General features: G+C 43.9%; 1 protein-coding gene across 3 annotated transcripts in view; it reads right to left on the minus strand.

The window, feature by feature from the left end:
* Nucleotides 1-5822: 5822 nt before the first annotated feature.
* Nucleotides 5823-14448, minus strand: part of SMYD2 (SET and MYND domain containing 2) — a 50447-nt gene continuing 41821 nt past the window's right edge. Inside the window, exons 8-12 of one of the 3 annotated variants that reach the window (XM_033093052.1) lie at nucleotides 13023-13133; nucleotides 12192-12312; nucleotides 11052-11226; nucleotides 9022-9130; nucleotides 6386-6821 (exon numbers count right to left, since the gene is read on the minus strand). In XM_033093052.1, coding sequence (XP_032948943.1) covers nucleotides 6741-6821; nucleotides 9022-9130; nucleotides 11052-11226; nucleotides 12192-12312; nucleotides 13023-13133 — 597 coding nt within the window. In that variant the 3' untranslated portion in view covers nucleotides 6386-6740. Of the gene's footprint in view, nucleotides 6822-9021; nucleotides 9131-11051; nucleotides 11337-12191; nucleotides 12313-13022; nucleotides 13134-14448 lie in introns of those variants that run through there. The other 2 variants (XM_033093053.1, XM_033093054.1) reach the window with 2 other exon arrangements.

The raw sequence follows: 14448 nt of genomic DNA on the forward strand, positions 1-14448 counted from the left end.
CCCTGAAGTTGCTACCAAAAACTTTTCATTGATTCACAAATAATTTTCTGAACTCTGGACTGTCTTTCCTCCATCTTACCTTCCTGTCTGCGAGGCCGGAAGGATGAAACTCTGAGGCAGCTCCCGTCAGAAAGACAGCTGCAACGCTGGGATGTGTTTCACCCTTGCTCGTGGCTTCAAACTGTGTCCTCGCTGTTGCAGGGCAGCTTGATTGTGTCATGGATTCTGATGGCTGCCTGGATTTGCTACTCAGGAATACCATCTCATCTCGCTTGCTGGTGGCCCTTTTTTGCCTTGTAGCCTTATTCGCAAAGCGTTCTGCTCACCCACGTGGCTCCAAGAGTTAGCATTACAGCGCCTGTGCATCTTGATGCCTCTTTCCTGCCATCCCAGCGGCCTACAGAGTATATTCCCCTTCATAGCAGTGGTGTTTATCAATCAGGGCACCAAAACTGGGATGTCAGCACAGTGACTGCAGCTGTTCCTTGTCTCGTTGTGGGGGGCATGAGCGGGACTATTTTGTGATGTCACGTCTTCATTCCAAGAGCATCTCATTCGCATAGGGCTGTGCTGCCCTTTCTGTGGTTTTCATTTGCTCGATAGACCAGCTCTCATCAGCACACGTTTTCTTTTCTTTCCCTACCCTTTTCATGCAACCCCTACAAAACAGTTAAATCTACTCAGAGAATCACCCTCGGATTTCTCCAAATGATGTAGTCAGGAAATCTTAATTTTAATTTTTAAAGTTTATAGAGTTTCAAGGAGTAAGATCTGGCAAATGGGAAGAACCAGAATGGCTCCGAAGCCATCAGCCACCAGGAGGCTGCCCTTCCCCACCCTTTGTTCCCCTTGGTGATAGATCCTCACTCAATAGTAGGAGAGATGAAAGAGAAGATGGATTCAATTATCAGCCCTGTTTCAAGCAATGATTGCAGTAGTACGTGTTATTTCAAGGTGAACTTACATAGAGTCACAGTATCTGCATTTGGCTAGTGGCATGTGTAGTTAGATTGTTTCTAGCTTTTTCCTGAACCATGTTCCCTTCATCATAGCCTCTTTACACAGACGGGCCACTCTGGTGAAACAGGGAAAGCTCTGGGCTCCCTGGGAATATTTACAAGTTGTATTTCAGTCAGTTCTGTTATCTAAAGAGGGGTAGGGTAAGCCGTTGATCCAATCTGTAGCTTATCCTATTCTTTCTTCCCCAATCTCCTTCTTCTGGGAAACACAAGTGCCTTCTCAGCTGACAAAAGGTTTCTAGGAGAAAGCAGAAAAGATTGGATCGGGGTCTTTTTTGTGCCTTGGTGTGGAATTATTTTGCTAAAATCTCAGGAATCCTGCTTTGAGTTTAGCTAGGGTAGCTCTCAGAGCAGGGGTACCTGGCATTCTCAGCATTTCTCAGGGGCCTCCCACCTCCCTCAACTGCAGTGTTAGCTAATAAATACCTTCAGACTAGAACTGAAAGCTATAATTTCAGAGTTGTTTTTTTTTTCCAACTTGAACATTGTAAAATGTTACTGCAGTTCCCTTTGACTGAACTTTCTTGCCACTATTTGGAATCTTAAAAACCTTATCCTTTCAGAAGGTTACTCTTCATCAGAGATGATTTTCGGTGTATGTCCTTTGCTCCTTTTAATAGCTACCTTGCTTGAGGATTCTTGGGGGAAAAAAGGTTTACATATGCAGATGACTATATTAAACATATAACCTTATGTAAGTTGTGTTGCATCAACTAAGACTAATCTAGTTTGTTTCATTGGACTATTGTTAAACTACTTAATTCAGTATTTTGATGCTTTCCTTGGTCTTTTATGAAATGTTTTATGAAATGTTGCCAATTGTGGTATTCATTCAAAACAATGGACATCTAATAGATTTCATTTCCAAACGATGTACAGACAGGTCCCCAGCTTAGAAGCCAGTTTGTTTTTAAGGTTTTTGGGTCAGCCCACAGAAGCCTTCCGACCTCAGCACAGCTGAAATGTAGGGATGTGTCAGCCAGAGCTGGTTGCCTGTTGTGGGCTGACCTGGAAATTCAACCACCTGTTAGGTTGTTGCTGTGAGAAATGCATTCCAGGTTGGGACTTGGGATCCTGAGAACACATTTTTCTCCCCATGGTGGCAGACTTGCTACCTTGCAAGATGCAAGTCCAGTCCCTACTACCAACTTGTAAGGGGAGAGAGGGAGTGAGAAGTTTATTGGACATTCCCTAATTTGGGGAGTGATTTATCAATATTCATATCAATTCTACTTTGTTATAGACTCCCTCTCAATTTAATAATATTAAAAGCCTTAAAACTATGCATGCTATTTTCTATGTGCTTTTTTATATCAGTAAATAAGCTTATGCTTGGCAGTTTTATACACAGTTATGAGGTGTATAAAACTGACTTTTGACAGTATTTTTTGCACTGTTTCCTATCTGTTTTTATAAAGTCTTATTTAGATACTGGTCCTAGTTGAGTATTGTGTATGTTCTCACTGCTATTGTTGTTGCTGTAAAATGTTTCATATGTGCCTTTACAAATGTGAGATCTTTATTCTAACTTTTTTTGTAAAAGATATCTATTGATTTACATATGCAATAAACCTTTTTTTTTTTCAGAGAAAACAGTTGAATTTTCTCTTCTGTACTATGTATGTCTGCATGAGTTGAAAGAGTTTATCTCTTACTTTTAGGATTATTTTCATAGGCACAAGTGCCTGGGAACATTTTCTCTCTCAGTTTTTTAAAACCCATTTATTTCTACCCCCTTTTCATTCCTGTATAACTTGATCATACTGAAGAATTAGTTTGACATTTCCAGAATTGTCATGATTAGTAAAAGCCTGAAAAGGGGTAATTGCTAGACAGGTGGAGTAAAGAATACACAGAAATAGATGCTTCTCACAAATGCAATCATGACCCTTATTAAGGACCAAGTCCCTTCCCCCAACTACCATTTACTCAGATCCCAAACTGTTGACCTGGAAAAGACAGGCACCAAGCTGCTAGAGAAGACCCAAATTCTTCTTTTTGTCTTTCACCTTCAGTAACAGCACAAGTCATCTCTAGCTTTATTTAAAGGTGGCAGCCCTGCCCTCCATTGTTTTCAGCCCATCAACTGCCATAGACATACATGATGAACCCCTGGGGAGGGAGGTGGACACTTCCTTTATGTAAGTAACCTATTTACAACCCTAGCACTACATAAGGAGTCATTCGTTTATCCACCAGAGGTCCTAGCTTGTTTCACATCATGAAAGTGAGACTACTGAAGCCACTCTGGGTGAAAGGAGATGGCAAATAAACCTCACTAAACACATAAATCATCTTGTGTATATGGTGACTGCGGCAACAAAACAATTAGAGTTCTTGAAAAAAAAGTCACAATGTTAAAAAAAAAGATGGACAAAATGCCAATGAAAATGAAGAGAAGTCCAGTAGAATGACATGAAAATAGGTACATGCACTAATTTGTTTTATCTTTCATGGTCTGAGTTAATAGATTCAGTTTCTTTTCTTTGGTTGATAAACAGAAAACGTAGCCTTATCATACAATGCAGAGACAAAACAATAACCACTAGCAGACCTGTTTATCTCCAAATCGACTATAGCAGGGCTAGGGAAGATTTTTTTTTTTTTAAAGTAAGAGTAAAAGATAAATATATATATATATATATATATATATATATATATATATATATATATATATACACACACACACACACATATATATTATATATACACACACATATGTATATGTATATATATACACACATATGTATATATATATAAAACACACACAAATATGCAGTAAAATGACAAAAACAGCATCAAACATGTCTATTTTGTGATTTTACATTTTATTTTATTTAATAAAAATAAAAGGGGAGAACTTGTCAGACTTAACCAGTTAAGAAACATAACGGGAGAGAAGAATTCATTCATTCATAGTAGCTACAGAAACATAAAACCTGGGGATTAAGATACATGTGTAGGACCTGTGTAGACATAACTAAACTCTTTTGAGGCAAAACATAGACAAATTGATAAAGTCACCACATTCTTGGATAGAAAGATTCATTATGAAGAGGTCGGTTCTCTGTATCACTGACTCCAATGCAATTCTAATAAATACCACAATAGCACTTTCGTGGGGGAGGTGGGGAAAAACCAAGAGAGAACTTGGCCAATGATTTCCAAGTATTTTGGAGGGTTAAGCTTGGGAAAATGGTCAGAAAAAAATGCAAGAGAACACAGAAGATTAGTTCTAGTAGATACTAAAAGTTGCGCAGTGCAACAATAATTAAGAGTGTTTTTACTGGCATAGGAATGGACAGATCGATGGAATGAAGTAGTGCAGAAAGAAGCCCAAGTCTTACGGGACTGCTAATGAGAACATTTCAAATTGGCAGGGGAGAAGAAGTCATTCAATAAATGATCCTGCCATAAGTGGCTAGCAATTGTGAAAATTAAAAAATTTAAGAGTACAATCAGATCTCTTTCTATTAAATATAACAATTCCAGATAGATCAAAGACAAAAGTATTTATTTCTTCATCTAAAGATGAAAAAATTCTGTTTTGGTTCAGCAAGTATCGTGAAAAATAACGGACAACCAGGGGAAAATTATTTTCAGTACATGACAAAGGGCTAATATCATCACAATATGCATTGAGCTCTTACACATTATTATGAAAGACATGAATAGCAAAATAGGCAACTGCCATGAATAGCAAGTCATAGAAGAAACACAATTCCTAAGTATGTGGAAAAAGTACCCAGTCTCATTAATAAATGCGTATAAAACAAAATACTTCATGCAGGAGATTGGCAAAAAAATTTTTTTAATAGTACTGTGTTAAGAGAGTAAAAGAAAATAAATACTATAAATACATCTTACTGGTACCCGATAGTTTTTTAAAAAAGGAAATGTGGCCACATTTATTCAAAGAAAAAAATATTTCCACTACTTGATACTGAAATTCCACTTCTAGGAATCTGTCCCCCAAAATGTTACCACACATCAGCAGAGTCATTTGTCTGAGATTGTTCATTGTGGCATTGTTTATAGTAACAGCAAACTAGAAAAACCACGTGTCCATAAATAGAATGGCTGACTAAATTATGGCGTGCACATTCAATGTAACGCTCTGCCTTTAAAAAGAATGCAGCCAATCTGCAAATGCTTAAGTGAAAGCGGCCCTTATTGTTAAGTCAGAGGTTACAAAAGAATACGTCAGTACCATTCTGCCTTTGTTTCTCCGAATCTATTTATAGAGATACTTGGACAGGCATGGGGAAAATGGGGAGCCCACACGCAAACTATTTACAGTGGGTTCCTCTGGGGAGCGTGGGACTGGCAAGGAAGCAGGAACGGCTCACTGCTTGCAGATACGTTTGTGTTATTTTAAATTTATTGAAAAAGTATTACGTTTATAACTTTTACAAAGCCCACCGAGATGGTAGGCTAAGCTTATTCTAGGCTGAGCTACAGAGTATATCAGCATTCTTAAAACACGAAGCTCCAGAGCCAGGTCAATGCTCTACTTACTGACTTCTGTACACAGAGAGCTATACAGGCTGTAATGCATGTAGTAGGTGTTTAATAAATGCCATATTACACGTCACTGAACAAGAGGATGCATCGTACATGTGTGCAGTGAACTGCGTGTAGGGGGTGTGTGGAGATGAGGGAGAGTAACAGACTTACGGCTCTTCAAGCTGTGTGTAGATCATGAATATAAAAGAAAGCTGAAGTGAAAACCCCATCGGGATTTAATTGTTACCTAATGGGGAAGATCCTCTCTTTGGACGAAGAGAAACAACCCTGCGCCCGCCCGGAGCATGCCTGGTTCTGGGCCTGTGCTTCCTTGCAGCGGTTGCTAATAAACAATTCCCAGGTTGCTACCTTCCAGGCTATGGGGAAGCTGGGTTCCTGCTGGCCGCGCGCAGGGAGAGACCAGTGTTTGCTCAACAACACAGAGTTGGTAAGGAAAAATTTTTTTCTTCTCAAAGTTCCCCTGGAGTGTTTCCAGACAAGGAGAGTATTGCAGAGAACAAGAAACAGAATGAGAGCTGCAAAGTCTGCTTTCAGACAGATGAGGGAAGTGTGCCTGAAGCACCTTTATGCCTTGAAGGGAGAAACTGACACATTCTCCTGCCAGGGAGGGGCACCCAGGTCACTTAACTCTTCTCCCCCACAGGTACCTTGGTTCCTTTCTTGCACCTTCCCTCTTTCTTCCTCCATAGGCACTGTACCCTGAAATCAACCGCAAGCTAAAGAGGCCTCCTGACCCCGCCTCCTGGGGGAGGCCTTATTGACTGAGGGAGAACAGATGTGACCCAGCTCCCACCACCTCTTTGAAACCCTCGCCACAGACAGGAAACACAAACTTCAAATACTATTACCTTTTTTATTCTCTTTCATCATTCAGGTTTTCTCAGAACATTACAATAGGCATGAAGGGGAAAATAATGGCATATTTAAAACTCAATCTGTCCAAAGCATAATATATGAAACCAGGACATTATCTCTTAGAGAAAAAAAAAAAAACACATTCAAAATTAACTTGATATTAAGGTTAAAGAGTAAGACCAAGTCCACGTAAGCCATGTGTAAGGTTTAAGTGCAAACAATGTTTTTATTGCAGTGATTTTACAGAAATGCTGGAGTGATGTACATGATTTGAAATATTCAAATCCTTGAACGTTTCTGCACTAGCATTTAAGTAAAAGCGACCATGTTGGCATCGTTTCAGTGGCTTTCAATTTCTTGCTTGATCTCAGAAATGTATGGATGATCTTTGCCGTGAGCTACTTCCATGATTGCAATGGCCTAGGAGAGAGACAGATACGGGGTTAAGAGCCAGACCCCTCACACCTCCGGCTGGGCTAACTTTAATTCAACTTGGATTTCTCTGCTTTAAGGCACAGGATGCAAACTGGCTTTTTAGAGCCTGCGTTCTCCTCCAGAGTCTGGCTTAAAAAAAAAAAAAAAAAAAAAGACAAGATTATCTAGTAACAAAATAGTCACCCAGAGGCTACTGCTGAGTAAAACATTCTGTAATAGTTGAAAAAAATGATACAGGGAAATTGATTTCATGACATTCTTTTGCCCCAACATAATAGAGATTTCAAGAAAAAATGCGTTAGTGATGGAAGTATTTGGCTACATTCAACCAAGTAAACAGGTAATGCTGAAACAGAGAAGTCCACAGTGAACTTGACATCAGACCTGTTTTGATTTTAGGTTATATTACTAATCTGTAAGACAAGGCTAAACCATTTTCCCCTTTTAGAAAGTGCATGCTTTCCGCAGGATTCATTTGAGGAAGCTAGAGAGAATGTATTTAAGTTTTTTTTTAGAGTGAGGCAAAATAAAGTGGAAGGGTTTCTAGTGGCTCCGTCAGTTCCTAGCTGTGTGACCACGGGCAATTTACTTAACCACTCTGTGCCTCCATTTCCTCATCTGTAACACAGAAATGATACCACCTCTCAGAGTTGTTCATTCACATAAAGTGTTTAGAGTAATACCTGGCCTATGGGACGTATATATTGAATGTCATCCATAGGCATTTATTTTGTTCTTTTGTATTCAACCCTGTTACTCCCAGACAGAAAAACTTAAATTACACTTTCTTTCCCAAATAGGGAATTTCTGATGGCCTGTGACTATGATAGGCATTCCTTTCTATTATACCATTTCTCTTCCTAGATCTCAAACCAAGAGGAGGCAGCCCAGGGACACTGCCAGTCTTCAGGAATCCCTTGTTTAAAGCCTGCCCTTGCCTCTGCATTCATTTCACAACTCACATTCCTTGCTGAGATCTACTCTGTCCTTCACTGACCTTGTACTTAATGTCCTACTAGCACTTTGCGATTGTGACCTAACTGGTTAATTTCCTCCCAACTCACTGAGGCAATAAATATGTTAGACGACAAATCCACAGGCTTAAAAATGGAAAATTCTATGCTTAACTCACACCCCTAGCCTGGTGGAGCCAACACCTTCATGGGGGATGCAGGACCTTACCTCATCTTCTCAAAGAGTCTACTGGGCAGATTTGGGGGAATCTGGAGGATTGGGCATCCGTGTCCCCAACTTTTACAAACATTCTCTTACAGGAGTTAACAGACTGTCCTAATGATAATATTTTATCAGCTGTTAAGTGCTACATAACGAACAAGGAGAATCTATTGTTAACATCAAGCTGCTGTAAGGTGAGGGTCCCTCACCCAGGGCAGCACGGGGCAGCTGTCAAACAGTGAGGGGGGCAGATGCTGCCCAGGGTCCCGGTTTCCCCTGCCTGTGGGTCACAGAATGAGTGTGGGGAGCTGAAGTTTTCAACTCAGAAAGACCCCAGTTTGAATCAAGGCCCCACCACGTATTCTAGGCTAATTACGTAACCTGTTTGAATCTCAGTTTCTTCATCAGGAAAATTTACCTCATTTTTGTGAGCATGAAAAGAAAAACTACACATGAGGGTACTGGCATATAACTGATACTCAATGAACAGTGAGGATGCTTAAGTACATTTTAGAAACTGCGAATGGATAATCCTAATATTGAGGAACGCCCCATATCCAACTGCCTTGACTGCGTCACACACAGTTGGGCATCATGACTCTGTAAATCCTTGAGGGCGGACAAATGGGAAATGCTCTCACCAGTCTCCTGACCCGTTCAGTAGCCTCTGTCCACTTCCCTGGCTTCACATGGGACAGGGACAGTAGTCCTTCTCCCCAGCCGCGGGCTGAGCCTGTAATCAGAGCCAGCCGCTCTCACTGTGTACACCCCGCCCTTCCAGGGGGGCCGGCAGCCAACATGGCAAAGCTCAGTGACTGAGTGTACCCCCATCTGGCGATGCCATCCAACCCCTCCCGCTTCTATGGCCAAAAGGTGGGTCAAGAGCTGGTCACTCTCCACCCCTTCAGGAAGCATGCGGCTTCAGGAGGGATGAAGGAAGGGGATGAAGGAAGGATGCTAAGAAGGCCGTGCAGGCCCGGGGAATCCTAACCCTTTAGGGGAGACATACCTTCCTCAGGGCTTTCTCTCCCGCAGCTTTGTTTTCCAGGCCCATATAGAGTCTTCCTAGCTTCAACCACATGGAGGCCACGTTGAGGGAGTACAAAGGATAATGCTTACTGGAAAAAGAGAAGAGACAACAGGCCACCTGTCAAAGGCTGCCAGGCAGCCCACCGGCCGGGCGCGTACGCCCATGGCTGTGGAGCTCACGGCCACACGCTCCATGGCGGCCAGGCTTCTCCAAACCCTGGGAGGTTCTGGGTGGAGAGTGTGGCTGGTTCAACCCACTCGAACCTCCGCGAATGCACTTCATTCTGTGCAGCCGGTGTGTCTCTGAAAAGCTACATCAAAACTGCAGGAGGAATCCTAAACAAAAACATTTATAAACACACCACTCAGCCCCTCTCCCAGATTTTTGTTTTAGGTGCACCCAAAGCAGGACATTAGGAAAACATTGTTTAAGGTAAATTCCTTATTATTAGGATATTAGGCTTATCCCCTTATATTGAAAAGACAGTATACTTAAGAATATAAGCACACCAATGTCTCAAGACCCCAGCTTTCTGTCACACTCTGATTCCACTTGGTTTAGCAAAACTATAAGCTGTGTGAAGTAAGGAGAACACACCCTATTTCTTCTAGATATTCTCTCTATAGTCCAGTAGAAGGCTTTATATACATAGAGTATGTATTCGCTCTGTGGTTTTAACTGAAGGTTGACTGATGAGGAAAGAGTCATTTGTGTGTACAGGTGTTTATTTACAGGCTGGTCTATACTGCTGTACCCTCAAAACCCATGCAAAAGAGACACATTCTGGCGGTATTCCTGGGTGGGGTGTGGGGCAGCATGCTGCCCGGAGGAAGCCCTGGCTGGGACTTGGTAAACTAAGCAAGGGTTCAGCACAGCAAGCTCCTGGGAGAGCAACCACAAGACTAAAAGATTTCATTCATTCTCACTCTCTCCCCGCCTTCCCCATCCCCTCCCACTGTCCCTTCAGGTCTCACAGAGGGAAGTGTGCCTGAGACCAGGAAGAAGGATAGGCTTTGAGATTATCCCCAATGTAGCAAAATGTTTCTAAAAGCAGATTTTAACAGTGGGTTTCCTCTTGGGCTCCCCCTGCTGGCTACTCAGGGCAGCGTGCAGAAAGTGGAGGGTGGACCTGGTGGTGGAAACGCAGACTAGACACAAACTTAACGGTTCCAATCTTGTAAGTGTACTGAGGGCTTCTCAAATTCATGAGAAACACCTGGGGTGCTTCTGGAACACAGGGATTCCAGACCCAGATCCTGATTCACTTGGTCTTGGGGGAATCCTGTCAATGCATCATGTGTGTTTGACAAGCACTGCAGGGATGTGATCTAGGCCACCTCAGCCCCAAAGTGGCTAGTCAGAGTCCGAGAACAATGCCACGACTGCCACCTCCACCTTTAAGGTTTAATAACCCTCTCAACAGGAAAGTTCCCCGCGGCTGATAGTCATTAATACCATACGATAAAACCCCACTTGTTTTATTCAAAACTGGGGGGGATGATGAATAAGCACAGCCAACCCAATGGCCCCAGCACTTCCCTATTTGCAAACTGGGCTGTAATTTACCAAAGCACAAGAAGGGGATGGTGTGAGTAATGATGGAAAAGGAGGGTTTTGAAACCACAGTTTGCCGACTAGTAAGTGCCATTTAACTTGGAAGGCATGGAAAGGGAAAGAAACACGCTGGTGGCTTTTTGCTACTGGTCTGAATTAAGCACAATGGATACGGCACCTGGTTAGGTCATGGGACGGACCTTGCCCCAGCAACCCCTGCGTAACCTTAACCTGCCTCCCTAGGTGTGGCTCCCAGACGGTGGCAGGAACAGGCCAGCCCGATGGAGCGGCACCTGGCACCTGTGCCTCCACATGTGGATGCAAAGAAGAGACAGCTAGCTGGTCTGGGTGTGTTCCAGCGTGGGGCCATGAGAAGACAAAACAGCCCAGGTACGCGTTCCCAATCACCAGATTCCATTCTGTGCTAAGATGGTCAGAACAGCCATTGCAATCACCTGTAGGGCTTAATGATTTTCTGTCCGTATCGCAGGGCTCCCTCCCAGTCCTGCATGTACAAGCAGACGCCCATGGCCTGGTACATCATGTGCAACATGTACACGTTACTGTCCTCAAACACGGAGCTCATCTTCTCCTGGCTGAGCTCGCAAATCTCCAGCAGCTCGCTAGGGGGTGCTCTGGCGTCAAGGAAATGACTGGCCTGCTCTCTTGGCTTGGAGACTTCCCAAGGCAGGCTGGGTTCAAGGAGTTATTTCATGCACTGCACCCCAGAAACTCAAACGCTGAAAAAGTAAATTACAGAAAGCCAAGCAAAAGTGAAAGGAATCACATTTTTTCTTGAAGAAACAAACAGGAAAAACTGAAGACCAGAACTAAAGAATTTTAGCTACAGGCAATAGACCCTCAGTTCAGCTGTAAACAAGTTGATTAGAATCACAAATCTTCAGTTTTCTAGTTAAATTTAAACCCTCACCTACACCGAGCATTTTAGCGGAAGCATTTTTAAGGAAGAAGTCCCCACCATGAGAAAGTTCTTGCTTACACTAAGGAAAAAAAAAAACAAAACAAAACTGTGCCTTTCTCTAATTCCCTTTCAGTGATTTTAGTTCCTCCCTCTGCACAAATCTAACACCCAAGAAAACACTATAATGTAGTGGTTAAGAATATGGACTGTGGTGGTCAACACAGCTGGGGCAAAATCCTGGGTCTGCAGTGGTGAGCTGTGTCCTTTGGGCAAAATTACCTGATATCTTAAGAGCCTGTTTCCATCTGCTCGGAGGTGAAGGGCGGGGTAGAGGTGGGAGGATGACCTGCTGAGGATCGGCTGAGATAATATAAGCAAAGCCCTCAGCACTGTGCCCAAAGTAAAATACCCAATAAATGAGGGCCTTCAAGGAACTGCTCTCCGTAGTATCAGACGGTAAGACTCTTCCACCACATCGAGCGCCTGACCAAACTAGCCAAACAAGGAGAAATAAGATCAACAGCATTCACTGATGTGGTTGACTCTAGGTCATGGTGGTCAGTAAGCCTTGTACCAGGAGACATTCTTCCTTCAATATTCATCCCATCCTTCTGCTCCCTCTTCCCGACTCTAGGTGAGGGCCAGTACACTTCCAGACAGTTATAAAGGATATACTTGTAGTGCTTGGCCCTCCGGAACTCCTCGATGACATTGCGTGCGTATCTGACCATGTCACGGATGGTTTCTGCCTTTGGGGCATCATTGAGCTTCCGGATTTCCACCTTGGCCTTATCCTGAGGGAAATGACCACAAGTACAAGGTGTTACCTCCTATGGAAGCCGTACTGATGGGCAAACCTCTCAAACAGTACATTCTGTCGTGCACAGATCTAGGCTTGCCTGTTCTAAAGTTACAAAAGAATGAAAGGAAATGAGGCAATGGGTCTCAGAGAAATTCAATACAGCACTACCATATATATATATACATATTCATGTATTTATAATATATATATATATTTTCTAGACAGTCCTCATCTAGGCAGCACACATAGATGCTATGGGTGGATGTGTGTGTGCAGACATCTATGAATCAGAACAGAATAAGAAGGAGGAGTGGCATTGACAAAATAATTTGGGCAATGCCAGAGAAAATTCTGCATGTCCTGCACAGGTGAACTGGTTGGGAAGCCTGCAAGGTATGCTCATGTGCTTTTTCCCTCGCCTCTCTCTTTTGAGCAGTCGTTTCTTTTTCAAGAAATAGCAGTTGGGCAAATCCTTCTCTTCTGTGTATACTGTGATGGAATTGTTTTCATCAGCTCTGAGGATCAGGTTGGAACAGAGACCTGGTCTGACCGGATTCCCTCTGGCTGTCTTAGTAAGGCGGGTTTAAAGGGTCCACAACACCACAGGAGGAGACACCCCAAGTCAGACAGGGATGCTGGCTTGGAAGAGAGGTCCTGAGATACAGAGTATGGTCAGGACCTTGGCCGGAGCAGGGAGCTTACCTTGTCCTTGGTGGTACACTCCTGGCATTCACACGTAAAGAAATAGGAGTCTCTTAACCGGTCATTCCTATCTTCCGTTGGGTACAGGAGGTCAATGTAGCTGGTAAAAACCTAAGGGGACACGAAACGTTGACAATGCAGCCTGCAACAGGTCAGCTCGCTCCTTATCCTCCCTGTGGCCCTGCCAACATTCACGGTGGTGTCCTTACAGTTGATTCACACACCGAGTCTCCTCAATGCAGCACCCCCTAGTGTTGTCCAGCTGCTTGTGGTGGAGAGAAAGGGCTTCTATAGAATCAAGGAGTCCCTCAAACAGGACATTGGAACGTTGAGAGCACCCCCACCTCCATCCTCCCCAAAGAGAGCAGCAGTAATACCTTGTCTCTCGGACAGAGGCAAAGCCCCCCGTCCTCGGTGGGGCTGGCTGTGGGCTGTCCCTGCCTGGCTTTTAGTTAGCCTCTATTCTTTCACAGGCTGGGATGGCTCAGATGCATTGCTGGCTGGGTGGAAGGGGCATAAGAACACACACTACTGGTCTGTTTCCCTTTCCTTTCTCCTTCCATCTGCTGGCAGTGGAGCAAGAAGCTCAGCTAGGCAGGCTGGGGCAAGTCAGCGGAGGGCAGACACAGCTTCTGACACCAGCATGCTGCTGCCTTACCCAGCTGGGCCAGGGAACTCGGAAAAGTCTTACCTTTGGGCTCATCGGGGTCTCCCGTCCTTCCTTTTTCCTAACGGGGTCTGTAACTGAGACTTGGAGCATATGGAGGAGACCGGCATTTAACTGTCCATTATCTACTCACTGGGACGGCACTTGCTGCTCATCCCACACCATCCGGCAAATGTCTGACTGAACAGATGGATGTCACAAAGCCAGCAGCGTGCCAGGAACCTCAGGCACTGGCAGGCAGGCAGGGGGGCACTTGAAGGGGCCGCCAAGCTCTCCCCACCACAGAGGGCAGTAATGGAGACCTCACGGATCATCGACGCCCTGGGGAAAGGGCTTTGTCCTCCTTGAAGGGCAAGTCACCCCCAAAGCAGTGACTTCCTCAAAGTGAGGTTACTGCATTTCAGATTTGTGAGAGCCCAAGGGCAAAACGACAGGAGCCTCCTGCCTCATTTCTGGGAAGTGACTGATGGTCACAAAGTGCAACAAACAGAGGAGCCCAGAAGATGGCGACAAAGGCCGCTTAGTGTCACTGCTCCCGGCCCAGCCAGAGCCAGTCTAGGTGACATCCTGCACTTGTCACCAGTGAGCCCACAGGAGCTCCATTCTCACTGACTGCAATTGTCTGTGACACCCCGACCCCAAACAGCATACCCTTGTCACGATGAACTTAGCAAAGGTGTAGGAAGTATAATATAATCAGGTCTCAGTTCAGCTGTGGGTTAGTTAACTTCCGGAGAAACCAAGGCCTTCACCACGTAG

The sequence above is a fragment of the Rhinolophus ferrumequinum genome, chromosome 22 (genome assembly GCF_004115265.2).
Source record: "Rhinolophus ferrumequinum isolate MPI-CBG mRhiFer1 chromosome 22, mRhiFer1_v1.p, whole genome shotgun sequence".
NCBI classification, from domain to species: Eukaryota; Metazoa; Chordata; class Mammalia; order Chiroptera; family Rhinolophidae; genus Rhinolophus; species Rhinolophus ferrumequinum.